General features: G+C 34.6%; 1 protein-coding gene across 1 annotated transcript in view; it reads right to left on the reverse strand.

Annotated features, from left to right (window-relative positions):
- The window catches only part of LOC150101312 (tyrosine-protein kinase Fer-like), a 272,304-nt gene that overhangs the window by 212,786 nt on the left and 46,088 nt on the right, over positions 1–13,430 (reverse strand). Inside the window, exons 7-8 of the mRNA XM_090400764.1 lie at positions 7,262–7,384; positions 1,652–1,823 (exon numbers count right to left, since the gene is read on the reverse strand). Coding sequence (XP_090256890.1) covers positions 1,652–1,823; positions 7,262–7,384 — 295 coding nt within the window. The remainder of the gene's footprint in view (positions 1–1,651; positions 1,824–7,261; positions 7,385–13,430) is intronic.

Consider the following 13,430-nt stretch of genomic DNA (forward strand, 5'->3'; position numbering starts at 1 on the left):
ATTCATAAGTATTCTCTGCAAATGTAAGCATGGGTTTGTTAAAGGCAGATCATGTTTTACTAACTTTATTTATGTACTATAACAAGGTGATGATGAGTAGTCAACTTCATCTGCAGAGCAGGAACAGGACATAAAGAGCCTATACCTGAATTGCTCAGATGACGACGACGAACAAGGTGATGAATGTACTGGACAGAGATGTATATTTAGATTTTGTTAAAGTTTTGATAGACTGCCACCCAACAACTTGGTAAATAAATTATAGTAGATGAGATTGGATACTAGATTAGTGAGTTCGATATGTGTCTAATTGTCAAGTATTCAGCAAGTTGCATATGTGGTGCAGTATCCCAAAAGAGGAAATTCAATAGAGGTGTGCTGCAAGGTTCTGTTTTGGGGACATTGTTTAACTTGTATATTAATGATACTGAAACAGTTTAACTGGACATATGCAATTATTTGCAGATGACATAAAATTGGGAAGAAAGATGAGTAGTCAAGTGGCCTTACAGGACGACTTACAGTGAATGCATGGAAATATCAGTTCAGTGTTGCAAAGTGTAAGGTTCTGGCCTTTGGTAGGCAATGGTTGTAGAAAGCATTAGACTTCGTGGGGAAATTCTGAAAGAGACTAAGGAGACAAGAGACCTGGAACCTGAAATTCTGGGGTAGCCACATTGCAGAAGTTGTGAAGTCGTAACATTAAATTATTGCTATCATCCTTAGGACCTTAATGTGTAAGAAGTTATGGTTCTACTGTATATAATTAATATGCATTATTGTGTACAGATATGGTCACCTTGCTTTCATGGCAATAAGGATATATTAGAAAAGGTCAAGAGAGGATTAATTAAGGTGGTAACTGGTCTTTGCAATGTGGCTATGAACTGAGAATGAGGGAATGCAATTTGCAAAGCCTTGTGAATGGGAGGAGGAGGAGGGGGTGGGGTTATGATTGAGACATTTAAGTCAGAAAGAGATTATTATCAGATTAATTTGGAATAAATTTCTCATAGAATGGGAGGGGTAGAATAACGGCCCTGGAAACTGTATAAGTATGGTGTGAGCAAGGGAGTAAGAAGGTTCTTCCCATGGAAAGTGGCTGGTGAGTTTCACACACATTGCTTATGGTGAATGCAGAAAAACTGAGTTTACAGCACAGTCTAATAAGCCTTGTGTGTAACGGTAATGAGTACCTCCTACAATGAGTCTCCACTCCATGGTGGTCCAGTTAATAATAAATATTTAATTTATTATTTATATAAATTAATATAAACTTTTAATATATAAACTTTCCCCATTTAATATAAACTTTCTTAGATTAAGCTGTATGTGTGTGTGGCACATATCTCTTAATTGTCACAGAGAACAGTGACAATCAAAGTAGTTGCCTCATTAATTTAAAAATTGTAACACCAAAAACTGTTTTTATATCTACCCTATATATATAAAATGATAAGCCTTTTTACGTCACATTTTGAAACTCAGGAGCTACCCTGAGTGTCGAGTCATCAGAATTCAAGGAGAACCGGTCTACCAGTCCGGAACTCGGGGGAGTTGGGCACTGTGGGGGCGTAGCCACCCTAGTACTATAGCTTTTTTTGAACTTGCACTCTAGTCATTTGTTTAGTGACCTAGAAATATATCATACCTGATCTTCAGTTCCACTGTCTAGCTGAAGGCCTGGTGGTGGTCCCTCTTGTCCTACATCACATACTGCTGCATTTACCACTTCCCACTGATGTAGCAATCTTTTTTCTAAGGACTTTAGGTGACCAATTTCCTTCTTTGTAATATCTACTGCCCTCTTCTTTACTTTGATACTATGAAAAGAAAAATCAGATATTTTCACACTTTTGATAAGACTAACATTAACAAGAAACCTGTTTTAAGAAAAGTAGTCTCACACAAAGTTCAAACTACCTATAAGCCTTTTTCTGGATGTTGGATGCTCCTATGCAGGGCTTAGGAGCATCCAACTAGTGGGATGAAATTTAATGAAAATTAACAATGCTGTGAAGTGTGCTATTAAAAAAATTCCAGCCACATCACTCCTTTTAGAAGTTCATAGACTTTTGGCATATATAATTATATTATGTAAATTTGTTTAAGTGTTACTCTGACATTCAGATTAATATTCTATGAATTCATTCTGTGGAAGCTCACTTCATTATTAGAAAACTACAATCCTTTTATCAAATAAAAATTCAATTTTTAATATTCTCTATCTTTTTATTATTTCTTTATAATTATCTTTTTTGTACAATGCAGTTTGATAGCCCTCTAACTGCAACCACAATATATAACACTGGATTGCCCCCCCCCCAGTGAAATAAACAAACTAATTAACGTCTCACTGAAAAAACAACCATAATTTTACCACTAATGATGAACTGCACATGTCAGGCAAATCTTGATTTGTAAAATTTTGGTAAACATATCTAATCTTTGCCAGAAGTTAGTGAGCTCCAAAGTTTACAATCCCACACAAAAAAGCAGTCAGGTATAGTAGCATGTCAAAAAATGCAAGTTGTGTTTATTTTCTGTTCTGTGAACATTTTACTGTCAAAAATCAAATGAATTACATGCTGCTGAATTAAGGGATTAGTTATGTTGATAGCTTAATGGAATGACGAAACAGGAATGAATTAAATGGCAGTTCACGTACTCCAATATTTTGCCTCTGTCACAAAGGCATTATTGCTGGTATAATACACAACTAATGCTAAACTGGTTCCCGAGTTAATAAATCTCTGGCATGGGCAAGCAGGTTTTTTTGCCTGGAAACTGGTGTTTTTCATCCCACAAACTCAAGAAAATGGACTGTAGAACCCACACTATTTCAGACATTAACAATATCATGTTAGGAACCATGAGATGGCAGCATTTGTTAGCTGTCTCTTTACTGCATGCCACTTAAATTAGTGATAGCCTTGGGTCAGCTATCTCTGACTGGCTACCAATGGAGATTAAACTGCCCACTCAGCTTCCAAAAGTTAGATAACGCTAAAAACGGCCTCTCCCTACTCCCTATAAGAAAATAAAAGTTTTTTTTTTTTCTTCTTTTTTTTTCCCTCCATGGAGTCAAAAGATTCATCATGGGAGACCCATTATCCATTAACACAATACCCATCATACAACTCTTTAAATCTCTGGCAATCCATTCTGCTCATTCACCACTGTTCAAGCAAAGAACCTAGTCTACACACATTTACTAACTACACTCATAGACAACATCCAAGTGCATATGCTCCCCATGTATTGAAAAATTTCTTGTGTCAATCTTATAGAATCCCGTTAGTAACTTGTAAGTTTCTATCATATCCCCCTCTCCTCTGCAATCCACACACACCCTCAATCTATTCTCAGAGGGAACATTCCACAGACCTGTCACCAGCTCGGTCACTCATCTCTGAATCATCTCCCATGCATCCCATAAGAAACACAGGTGACCAAATCTGTGCAGAGTAGTCAACATGAGGCCGAATCATAGCCTTATAAAGAAGGATAATAACCTCCCTATTTTTACTGGTCAATGTGTTCTTCAGCATCCAAGTAATCCTCTGAGCTATTTTGCCAACTCTTGCAATATGTGCTCTGAATTTCAAATCTATCCACCATCAGGAGCTTCCGTACTTCAGTCAGTGTAGACTGACTGGTCGGAAAGACCTGGGTTTGATTCCTGTCGGTGACACAAGGAACCTTTATCTGGTCTCTTTCAACTAAAGGCGAGTTAAGCAGTCTCATACAGAGATGGAGGTTTTTTCTCCCAGTAACTTAGGTTTTTCATCCCTCAAAACAGGCAAATCAGTCCTGTGAACTGTGGCTACAATCATAAAATATACTATGGCAAAGAAGGCAATGGGAAACCACTTTGCTCATAATCATCTTCCTAGTATGGTAACATATAGCTAGCCCCACCAGCCATATGGCTGAGGGAATACGATAGGAAAGGATCCACCATCACCCCCAGATTCCTAGCCTCATCAATTTCCTGTAAACTAATACCATCAATATGATATGGGTATGTAATCTTTTCATCTCGAAGTGCATTAAATATCTTACATTTTACAACATTAAATTGAAAACCATTATCTTTTGCCCAAACTTCCAATTTATTTAAATCATTCTATAAGATATCCAGATCACCTTTATCAACTACTTTCCCCTCCGGTTTTGCATCATTAGCAAACAAATGAATATCTCACCTCTCAAATCTTTCACCATATCATTAATGTACAAATTAAGGAGTAGTAGTCCTGGAATGGAGCACTCCACTAGTCACCCTCATTTGTTTTGATTACACTTCACCACACACCACCCTCTGATGTCTATCAGCTGCCACCAGCCACATATCCATTCCCATTTGCTCTGATTTATGTAATACTTTTCCATGCAGTATTTTGTCAAATGCCTTTGTAAAGTCCAGAAGTATCTGATATAACCATTTCCCTTATCCAATTCTGCAGTCACCTTATTATAAAATGTGAATAAATTACGGAGGCAGGACCTACCTTTTACAGCATGTTTTGCCCTTCACCCATTCCTGAATTTTAATTTTAACCAACTATTCCTTTAACCACCACTCCAGAGATGCTAATCAGTCTGTAATTTGCTACTTGTCTTCTTCCACCTTTAAGTAATGGAACTATCATATCCTCTTTCCACTCTCTTGGAACCTTGCAAAGCCATTTCACTTGCACATTCTTGTAGCACACAAGCTGACTGCTGTATTCACATTGATATTTTTCAATATACTGAGAACCTCTAGCTTATCTACCTCAATGCTTACATCAGTCTCTGTCATCTCAGTAACTGCAAAGTCACCACCTGGATGAATATACCTTTGCAAAGTGATCACACAGTAACTGAACATTTCTTCTGCTTCTGTCACTTTCCTACCATCAACATCTTTCCATAATCATTCTTTCTCTTGCTTGTTACAAAGCAAAAAAACTTTTGGATTTACTTTGGGCCTTAACTAACTTTCTTTCAAAATCTGACTTAGCCTTCCTTACTATGTTATTTACCTTTATCTATTGCCTTCCTAGTTTTGCATCATCAGCAAACAACTGAATATTCCCCTTCAAATCTTCTTCTATATCATTAATGTACAAATTAAAGAGTAATGGTCCTAGTACAGAGCCCTGGAGCACTCCACTAGTCACCCTCATTCACCTATTCCACTCTACCATACACCTCCTTCCGATGCTTATCAACCCCCCCCCCCTCCGTCCATGCCACCAGCCTAATAACCATTCCCATTTGTTTCAACTTATGTAATAGTTTTCCATGTAGTATTCTGCCAATTGTCTTTGCAAAGTCCAGCAGAATCATGATGTAGCCATTTCCTATATCCAAATCAAAATATCACATAAAATTCCAAGGAAACAGGTCCACAGTAATGAAAAATTTTTACATTAAGATGGATACTAAAAAAGAAAAGGGAATATAATCAGCAGGTCCATATTATATTAATAAATTTTAGAAGAGCTTATGACAGCATTCATAGAGAAGGTCTTTGGGGAGTATTAAACTTTGAATGCCTCATAAAATAATAATCAACATTTGCACCACTGACAGCCAAGACATGGAATTTACTAGTGGAATCAGATCTGAACCTTTTTGCTATTAAGACAGAACTGAAGCAAGGAGATACTGTTTCATCCATCTTATTTAACTTAGCTTTAGAAATATGTATTTGAGAAACTGCAAAAGATAACACCAGAAGAACAGTAATATTAGGATATGCAGAAAATTCTGAATACAATAGAAACTAATTCAGAAAAATGTACTTCTACTGAAAAACTAGGATTACAAATCAATCAAGAAAAAAAACTGAATATTTAAAAGTATGTAGAAACAATCAGGTGAATACATGCCGTCAATAGATCTTATCATTCACTACATTTATTATCTTCCAAAATTCTGTCAAGTAGAATTAAAATAGAAATATCCAAGACCTACCAAAAATATATTAAACCTACTGTTTACATAGAGTAGAAACTTGGAGCATAATAGATCAAGATGTAAAAGCTTTGTGGATCTTTGAAAATAAAATCTTAAAAAAAATCTCTGGAGCTTTCTAAGAGGCCTGATGATAAGTGACCTAAAAGAAAACCAAAAAAATAACATCCAAAAAGACTTAGTTGAGATGGGAATTACTGACTGGACTGAAAGAGCTCAAAACAGAATAGAGTGAAAGAAATTGGTACTTGGAAAGAAACGTAGAGGCTCAGCAAGTTAAAGAAAAAGATATTTAAAAAAATTATATATGTGTGAGTATGAGCAGGCTTTTTCAATGCTACAATGGTCAGCTAAACAGAATGCAAGACAGAAAAAAAAAAAAGACTAACAAAATAAAGCACATGTTTGAACAGATCATCATCAATTTGCTGATATGTACCTTCAAGGAGTGCACAGGATGCTATGACAGTACTTTTATTCTAAAGAATAAAATAGCTTGTTCAACTGAAGGTGGGTTAGCTTCCCTTACTCTCCAACCAGGAACCAGAATTACTCCAGATCTTTTGCAACTAACATCACATTATCTGTCTGACTGTGCTAATACATGAACATGTGTAAGAAGCATACTAAGACCTCAGCACATCAGAACTTCTGCAAATGCATACAAAATCCAAAGCAAATATTAAATCTTGTCAATGAATTTCTCATGAAATCTGTAAAAAATGTATGTAAGCTGTACTCTTGTTGGAAAGCAATAATTCCTTAACATATACAGTAATTTACTGTTTATCCGAACTCACCGTTCAGATAATTCAAGGGCTGAATAACTGAAGTACTGTTACATGGTGTTACATACTTTTCTGTAGCAGTAACTGAAGTACTGCTACAGAGAAGTTGGTTGATGTGCAAGGGTCAGTTAAATAGATTACTGTATTTCTAAATAAGATCACATAAGTAATGTCCTTATCAAGTAATCAACATTACACCTCTGCATAACTTGAAAGATTTTCTCTAATATATGGATAATGGCAGAATCAGTTCATATTTAGTAAGGAATTCTATACTAAAATTCGTAAAAATGCAAGTTTTTTTATAATAGAAGGAATACAAAAGCACAGAGACAAGACAATAACCATAAGAATATTTATTATCATATCTGCTCATAAAGAATGCTGAAAAATAATAATAATGAAAAATCAAATCAAATAATAAAATTAGAAATAAATAAATCAAAAATAAATAAGTGCTAAAATTTAAAAAAAAATCTAATGTTCAGAGAAAGAGAGAGACATACGTAGAATACATATTATCTGTATTTTGAAGATTGGTAATATCACTTTGAAATGAAAACAACTGGTTTTCCTTTTCTAGAAGTTCTACTTGACAATTAGTTAACTTCTGTCTCAATCCTTCTAATCTGTAAAATTAATAGAGGATAATTATTACAATGTAGTTATCAAGCTCAAATTATAAAGCTAGAAATATTCTATCTTTTAAGTCAGCTAAGGTTCAAAGACAAAGGTATCATTTTAATATTGCTTACAACAAAATTTAGATGCATTTCATAATGCATGCTATTATGTACCACCAATTTGTCATCCATATCAAAATCATTCAAGACAAGTATTATGGGACTCTTAAGTCATCCTCCTTAAGAAGTATATATTTTGTACATCAATAATTATTACAGTCATTATGCAAATTTCTTTCTTGAATTATTAATATTAACAGAAAACACTAATCCATCTATTCGTTGGACATCAACAGATGCCATATGGTCACTCAGATGCTTGGTGATGTGCCACACTAATTTCTCATTTCTTGTGTTTAAACTTTTAGTTACCTTTAACCCCTGAAGATGCAAGTCAAATGACATGTGAAACTTGTTGGGTTTGTTTATTTTTTTTATCTTAATAAACATGTGGTCGTAATATCGGAATCTTTCTTTTGAACTGCTAAACCACAGAAACTAAAACCTACAAGCCCACCTTCCATCCTTTCAATGTGTCCGAAGTATTTCAAGTTTCTTCTGTCAATATTCTTAAGAAGCTTTCAAGTTCTGTCAATTCTTTCTAGCACCCATCTGTTTGTCCACCTTTCAGTATATGATATCCTCAACAGCCTTCTGCAACAACTCAAAAGCAGCTATCCTTTCCTATCAGATTTCTCAGTGAAAACACTATAAAAAATTTAATTAAAAAAAAAAAAGGTTCATATCTTTGGATACCTTCCCACCCCTTCACTTCTTTCTTAGAACTTCCGCTTAGTCAGGAATCAGTTCTTAGAAATGATTCCTGCCTTAGGAAATTACTGTATATGTCACTGGCATGTATATAACAATACCCGAAAACAAAAATTTTTTTATGGTATTCGATATTTTGAATTACTACTAAAAATTACCAACAAATTCAAATTTATTTTAATATAGACCGCAATAATGAAAACTCAAACACGCTTCTGCATTTTTACAAGAAAGACTTAAAAATGTAGGAAATTTTAAGGATTCCATTTAAAAAAAAAAAAATGAAATTGCAACTGAAAAGCAGTATACTTGAGAAACGGCTAAGAAAAATTGTGGAAGGAAGCTTGGCGAAGAACAAGATGGATTCAGGCCAAGCAGAGATTGTCAGGATCAGATTTTCACTTTACATTTAAATTATATTTTAAATTTACATTTATTTTCATTTAATTAAGACAAATAGCTGAAAAAGAAGTCTTGGGAACATAACAAGGATTTGTATTTAAGTTCTGCAGATCTGGAAAAGGCATATGATAAGGTGTCAAGAGGAAAGCTCTTCAAAATGCTAGTTATATGGTTAAAACTGGGATATTATAATATATCAAAAAATAGGTAGTCTATTTCTATATTAGAAAATATGCACCCAAGTCAGCAGTTAGAATTGAAGGAGGTACAGGAAGATGGTTTCAGCTAAAATCAGGTGTGTGACAAGAGTGCACATCATCTCTACTGTCATTATCTATATGAATCACATTATGAAGGAAAGAGGTGGTATCAAATCTGATATTAAAATGGTGATATTAATCTTAGCTCTTTAATTTATTCAGATCATGTTATACATCTGAACAAATCCAGTACAATTCTGCAAGATTCTCCAACTAAACTGAATAACTGTTATAACAAACTTGGTATGAAAATCAGCAATAAGATGACAAAGAAAATAGGCAGAAACATTGAAAACATTAACTGTATCCTGAATGTGATACTGGTGAACCTATAGAACAAGTAAAACATTTCAGCTATTGAGACACAATTTTTTGTGAAAATGGCAAATTGAATATGGAAATAGAGAACAGAATTAGTAAAGCTGATATGGTAGCAAGTTGACTGAATAAATTTATATGGAATAAGAATGAGATTAACTGCGTACTACTAGTGTTCAAAATAATTTAACTTATGAATCTGAGAGCCGGGTTAGAAATAAAATACTTGATTAAAGACTGCAGACAACAGATATGAGTGTCTGAGAAAGTCTAGTGGAGTGAACAAATGGCTTCTACACCAGTATCACATTAAAAATGACAATATTAGGAAAGACTTTCCATTGTCAGGAATGTGTTAGCAGAGATAATCTCAGGTGATATAGTCACTTAAAAAAGAATGAGAGAGGAAAGATAAGCAAAACAAGTAAGTGTTCTTTGCCAAGTTGGCTAGAAAAAGACTCAGATGAAGAACAAGATGTAAGTGGATTGATACAGTAAAAGTGCATGAGAAGACAGAAATACAGCCTTGATACATCTCTTAAGGATGTGCAGTGTTTTCTTGAAGACAAAAAAGTGAACAGTCATTCTTAATTTTCTCAATAGTGGAAAGCATTATTGATTAGAACAAAAAACAATCAGGCTGGCTTGGTTTAGTTTTGAGTTTAATGGTGCAAATATAGCTAAGATCATATTGCTGACCTAAGGTCATAATCAGAGGGTTGCTGTATGCTGCAATGAGGGTGAATCTCATTTCCCCGATTTTTTTTTTTTTCATGCAAATTGCTATGTGAAGTCTGGCACTTTGTTTGAGAAGCAACTATTGATTAGCTAGTGGTGAGTAGCACTTAAATAGAACAGTGTGTACTTAAGCTGTAAGAATGGAGGTTGGCATTGGTGGCCTGTCTTTCTGATAGCAACAAAGTGGACAACCTTAAATTTTCACTAAATGCACAGCATGACCTTGTTCTCAAACTGACTGCTTGCTGGGATCAGAAGTGACACTTTGCCTCAATTGATTCACTGTGTGTGTGTTCACATTATGGAAGCAGATTCATTTGATAGAACATTCTTGAGAATTAGCAATCAATATATAGTTAATTGCATAATGAAAACTTAAGACACACAGTCTTGCTTAAAGTAATGAGCTAAGTCAACAATCTACTATATGTACTTATGAATGGGCAGCTTAGTGCAGTGTCTCAGGATCAACTGGTTAGCAGTTCACCTACAATATGATTGATTTTTCAGAGTGATGTTGTTGGCTTTGAAATTTCCAAACCAGTGAAATGCAGCACTATTTTTCAGAGCACTCTATGCCCTTTATTTTTGCAGATGTTTTAGACATCTGCTGAGACTATTTTGTCTGCATGTGCCATTTATTGATATAATTGATCACTGTAAATTCTGAATGACAGTTAATATAGTGATAAGTGATTAGTAAAATGTTATTATTGTTGTGTCCAGTGGAAATGTTGCAAAAATGCAGTAAGGTGTGGTACTCGGAAGAGGGATGAATGTGAAGTAATAAAGCCACAAGAATGCTACTAGTTTTAAGACTCACAGCTTGATAACATAATAAACAAATAAAATTTTAAATGGGAATAAATAATGTAGTTTATTTGCAGATAAAACATAGCAAATAAAATACAATACATAAAAGAAAAATATTTTAAGATATCTACTCTCTATATATAAAGAGATAAACCAAAATTTGAAACGTTTTTATGTCATGTTTTTTGTCTTACTAGCTTACCAGTCCAGAACTCGGGGGGGTTGGGTGATGTAGGTGGCAGGGGCAGAGCCCCATAGTAGAATATAATATCAAAAGATTATACTTCTTAATCTTTTGATATTATTATTTCTTCATCTTATACCTTCCCTCCTCTTTTATCTTGCAGTGTTCAGGATTTTTCTACATTTAATCGCTATCATATCAAGGATTAGACCTATGTCTGTAGATGCATGTGTTCACGGTCAGTTTGTTTGTTCTGAGGGACAAAAATCCAGAGTTTCTGGGGGGGGGGGGGGAGGAAACCCTACCTCCGTATGAGACCTTTCGACCTTTAGTCAAAAGAGACCAGTAAAGGTTCCTCACGTCACTGACAGGTATCGAACCCAGGTCTTTCTGACCAAAGGGGTTTGTCTATATTGACTGAGCTCCAGAAGTATATCTTTGGACTAATCAAAAGATAACATCATGTTGCACCATAATTTTGAGTTATGGTTGATAATATTGGAATGTTGATAGATAACAAGCTAATCTGGAGGAAAATTGTTGATAGGGAGTTAGTAGTAATCTAACTGTTCATGTAGTACTATCATAAGCTCCTGTACACCTTTTAAATATATCAGGAATTTGATGGAAAAAAAAAACAAACAAAAAAACAGCAAGAGATACACACAGGACAGTTTAGAATCTTCTTCTTTTAATCCTTTTTATAGCCACTTCTGGCTAAAGATGTCTCCCAATTCTTCCTATCTGCTTCTATCCTGAGTTTGTTGGTGCCAAATAGTTCCAACTGTTTTTCTTATATCATCTAACCATCCTCTTTCAGGTCTTCCAGCTGATCTTTTACATTCATATGGCCACCACTCCAGTATAATTTTAGTCTATCTATTGTCCTTGTGTTCTGTAATGTGTCCTGCTCATTTCCATTTCTTTCAAAGTTTTCTCCAATATCTAAAAATTTTGTATCAGTTCTTATTTTTTCATTTTTGATTTTATCTGTGAGTGTTATGTTTAGCAGACATCTTTCCATTTTTCTTTCTGTTTTTTGCATTTTATCTATTATTTCGTTTTTGATTAGCCAGGTTTCTGCTCTGTATGTTATAACAGGTAATCCACATTGGTTTTTGGCTGAACAGTCTTGCTCTGTTCTCAGGTTTTATTTTGCTGTTTAAAAATTTCTTCAATTTTTCAAAAGCTGACCATCCTATTCTTATTCTTCTTCCATGACCCCTTGTTTCTTCAATGTTAACAATTTTCCTAAATATACATACTCATCTACGATTTCAATTTCTTTATTGTTTGCCTTAATAACATTGCATTTTTCATTGTCATTTTTGGTTTGTCATTATTTCAGTTTTCTCAGAATTAATGTCTAATCTAATTTCTAGTGATTTAGTTATTAGATCTTCTATAATTTCTTTTAAAATCTTTCATACTGTTTGCAATAATAAGAATATCACCAGCAAATCTTAGGTTGTTTAATTTAATTCTATTAATATTGACTCCTTTACTGAACCATTCTAAATTGCTCATCATATGTTCCAGTGTTAACATGAAGAGTTTGGGAGAAATGGTGTCTCCTTAGCTCATTCCTTGAATGTCCGCACATGGGGTTATCCTAGTGGCTATGCACTTCACAACCATATACCTGGGGAGGGAGTGTCCTAGGTTCGATTCCCGTTGACGACATGAGGAGCTTTAGGATCTTTCTCGGCCAGAAGAGCCAAGTTAGCCGGTCTTGGGTGTGGAAAGGAGATACCCTGTGAAGATTCTTTTACTAGCGTGAATTTGATACAAGGATGAAGAAGGTTTATTTTATCTAGAAACAGGTGTAGTTCTTGTTCGGAATGATCCCAGACAGCAAAGACATCATCAACATATCGTAGCCAAATTTTTGGTTTGGGTTTAAACGTGAAAACTTTTTCTTCAAGGTATTCAAGAAACAGATTTGAATAATTCAACAATATCAGATGGAAATTTTTCAGTTAACAAGTCTACCATTTCCTCATGGGGAATATCAGTGAAGAGGGAGACAATGTCGAAGCTAATTAGCATGTCAGTTTCTAACAGTTGAATGTCTTTTATTTTTGCATGAAACTCTGTTGAATTTTTAATTGATGAGCCTGAGTGGCCTATGTGAGGACGGAGAAGGTTAGATAAAAATCTTGATAATTTGTAAGTCGGGCTGCTAATAGAATCAACAACGTGTCTGAATGGAACGGTATTTTTGCGAAGCTTAGGTAATAGGTATATTCTAGGAGGCTTAGCATGGTATGTCCTGAGTTTTTTATTGTTTCTTCATCTAAGGAAGTAGTTTTATCAAGTAACTTGTTAAGTTTCTTGAGCTGTCTTTTTGTAGGATTATCAAGTTTGGCGTATGTATTTCAATCTCGGAATACAGTCAGTTATATTAAGGGAACAGCATACTTAAAATATATATCTGTGTGCAGAACATTTCTTTACCTCTCTGAGAATATCATGGTTCCATTGTAACCATGTGTTTTAACTGTAT

The sequence above is a fragment of the Typopeltis vanoorti genome, chromosome 11 (assembly GCF_054136105.1).
Source record: "Typopeltis vanoorti isolate ZY-2024b chromosome 11, IOZ_Tvanoo_1.0, whole genome shotgun sequence".
NCBI lineage: Eukaryota > Metazoa > Arthropoda > Arachnida > Uropygi > Thelyphonidae > Typopeltis > Typopeltis vanoorti.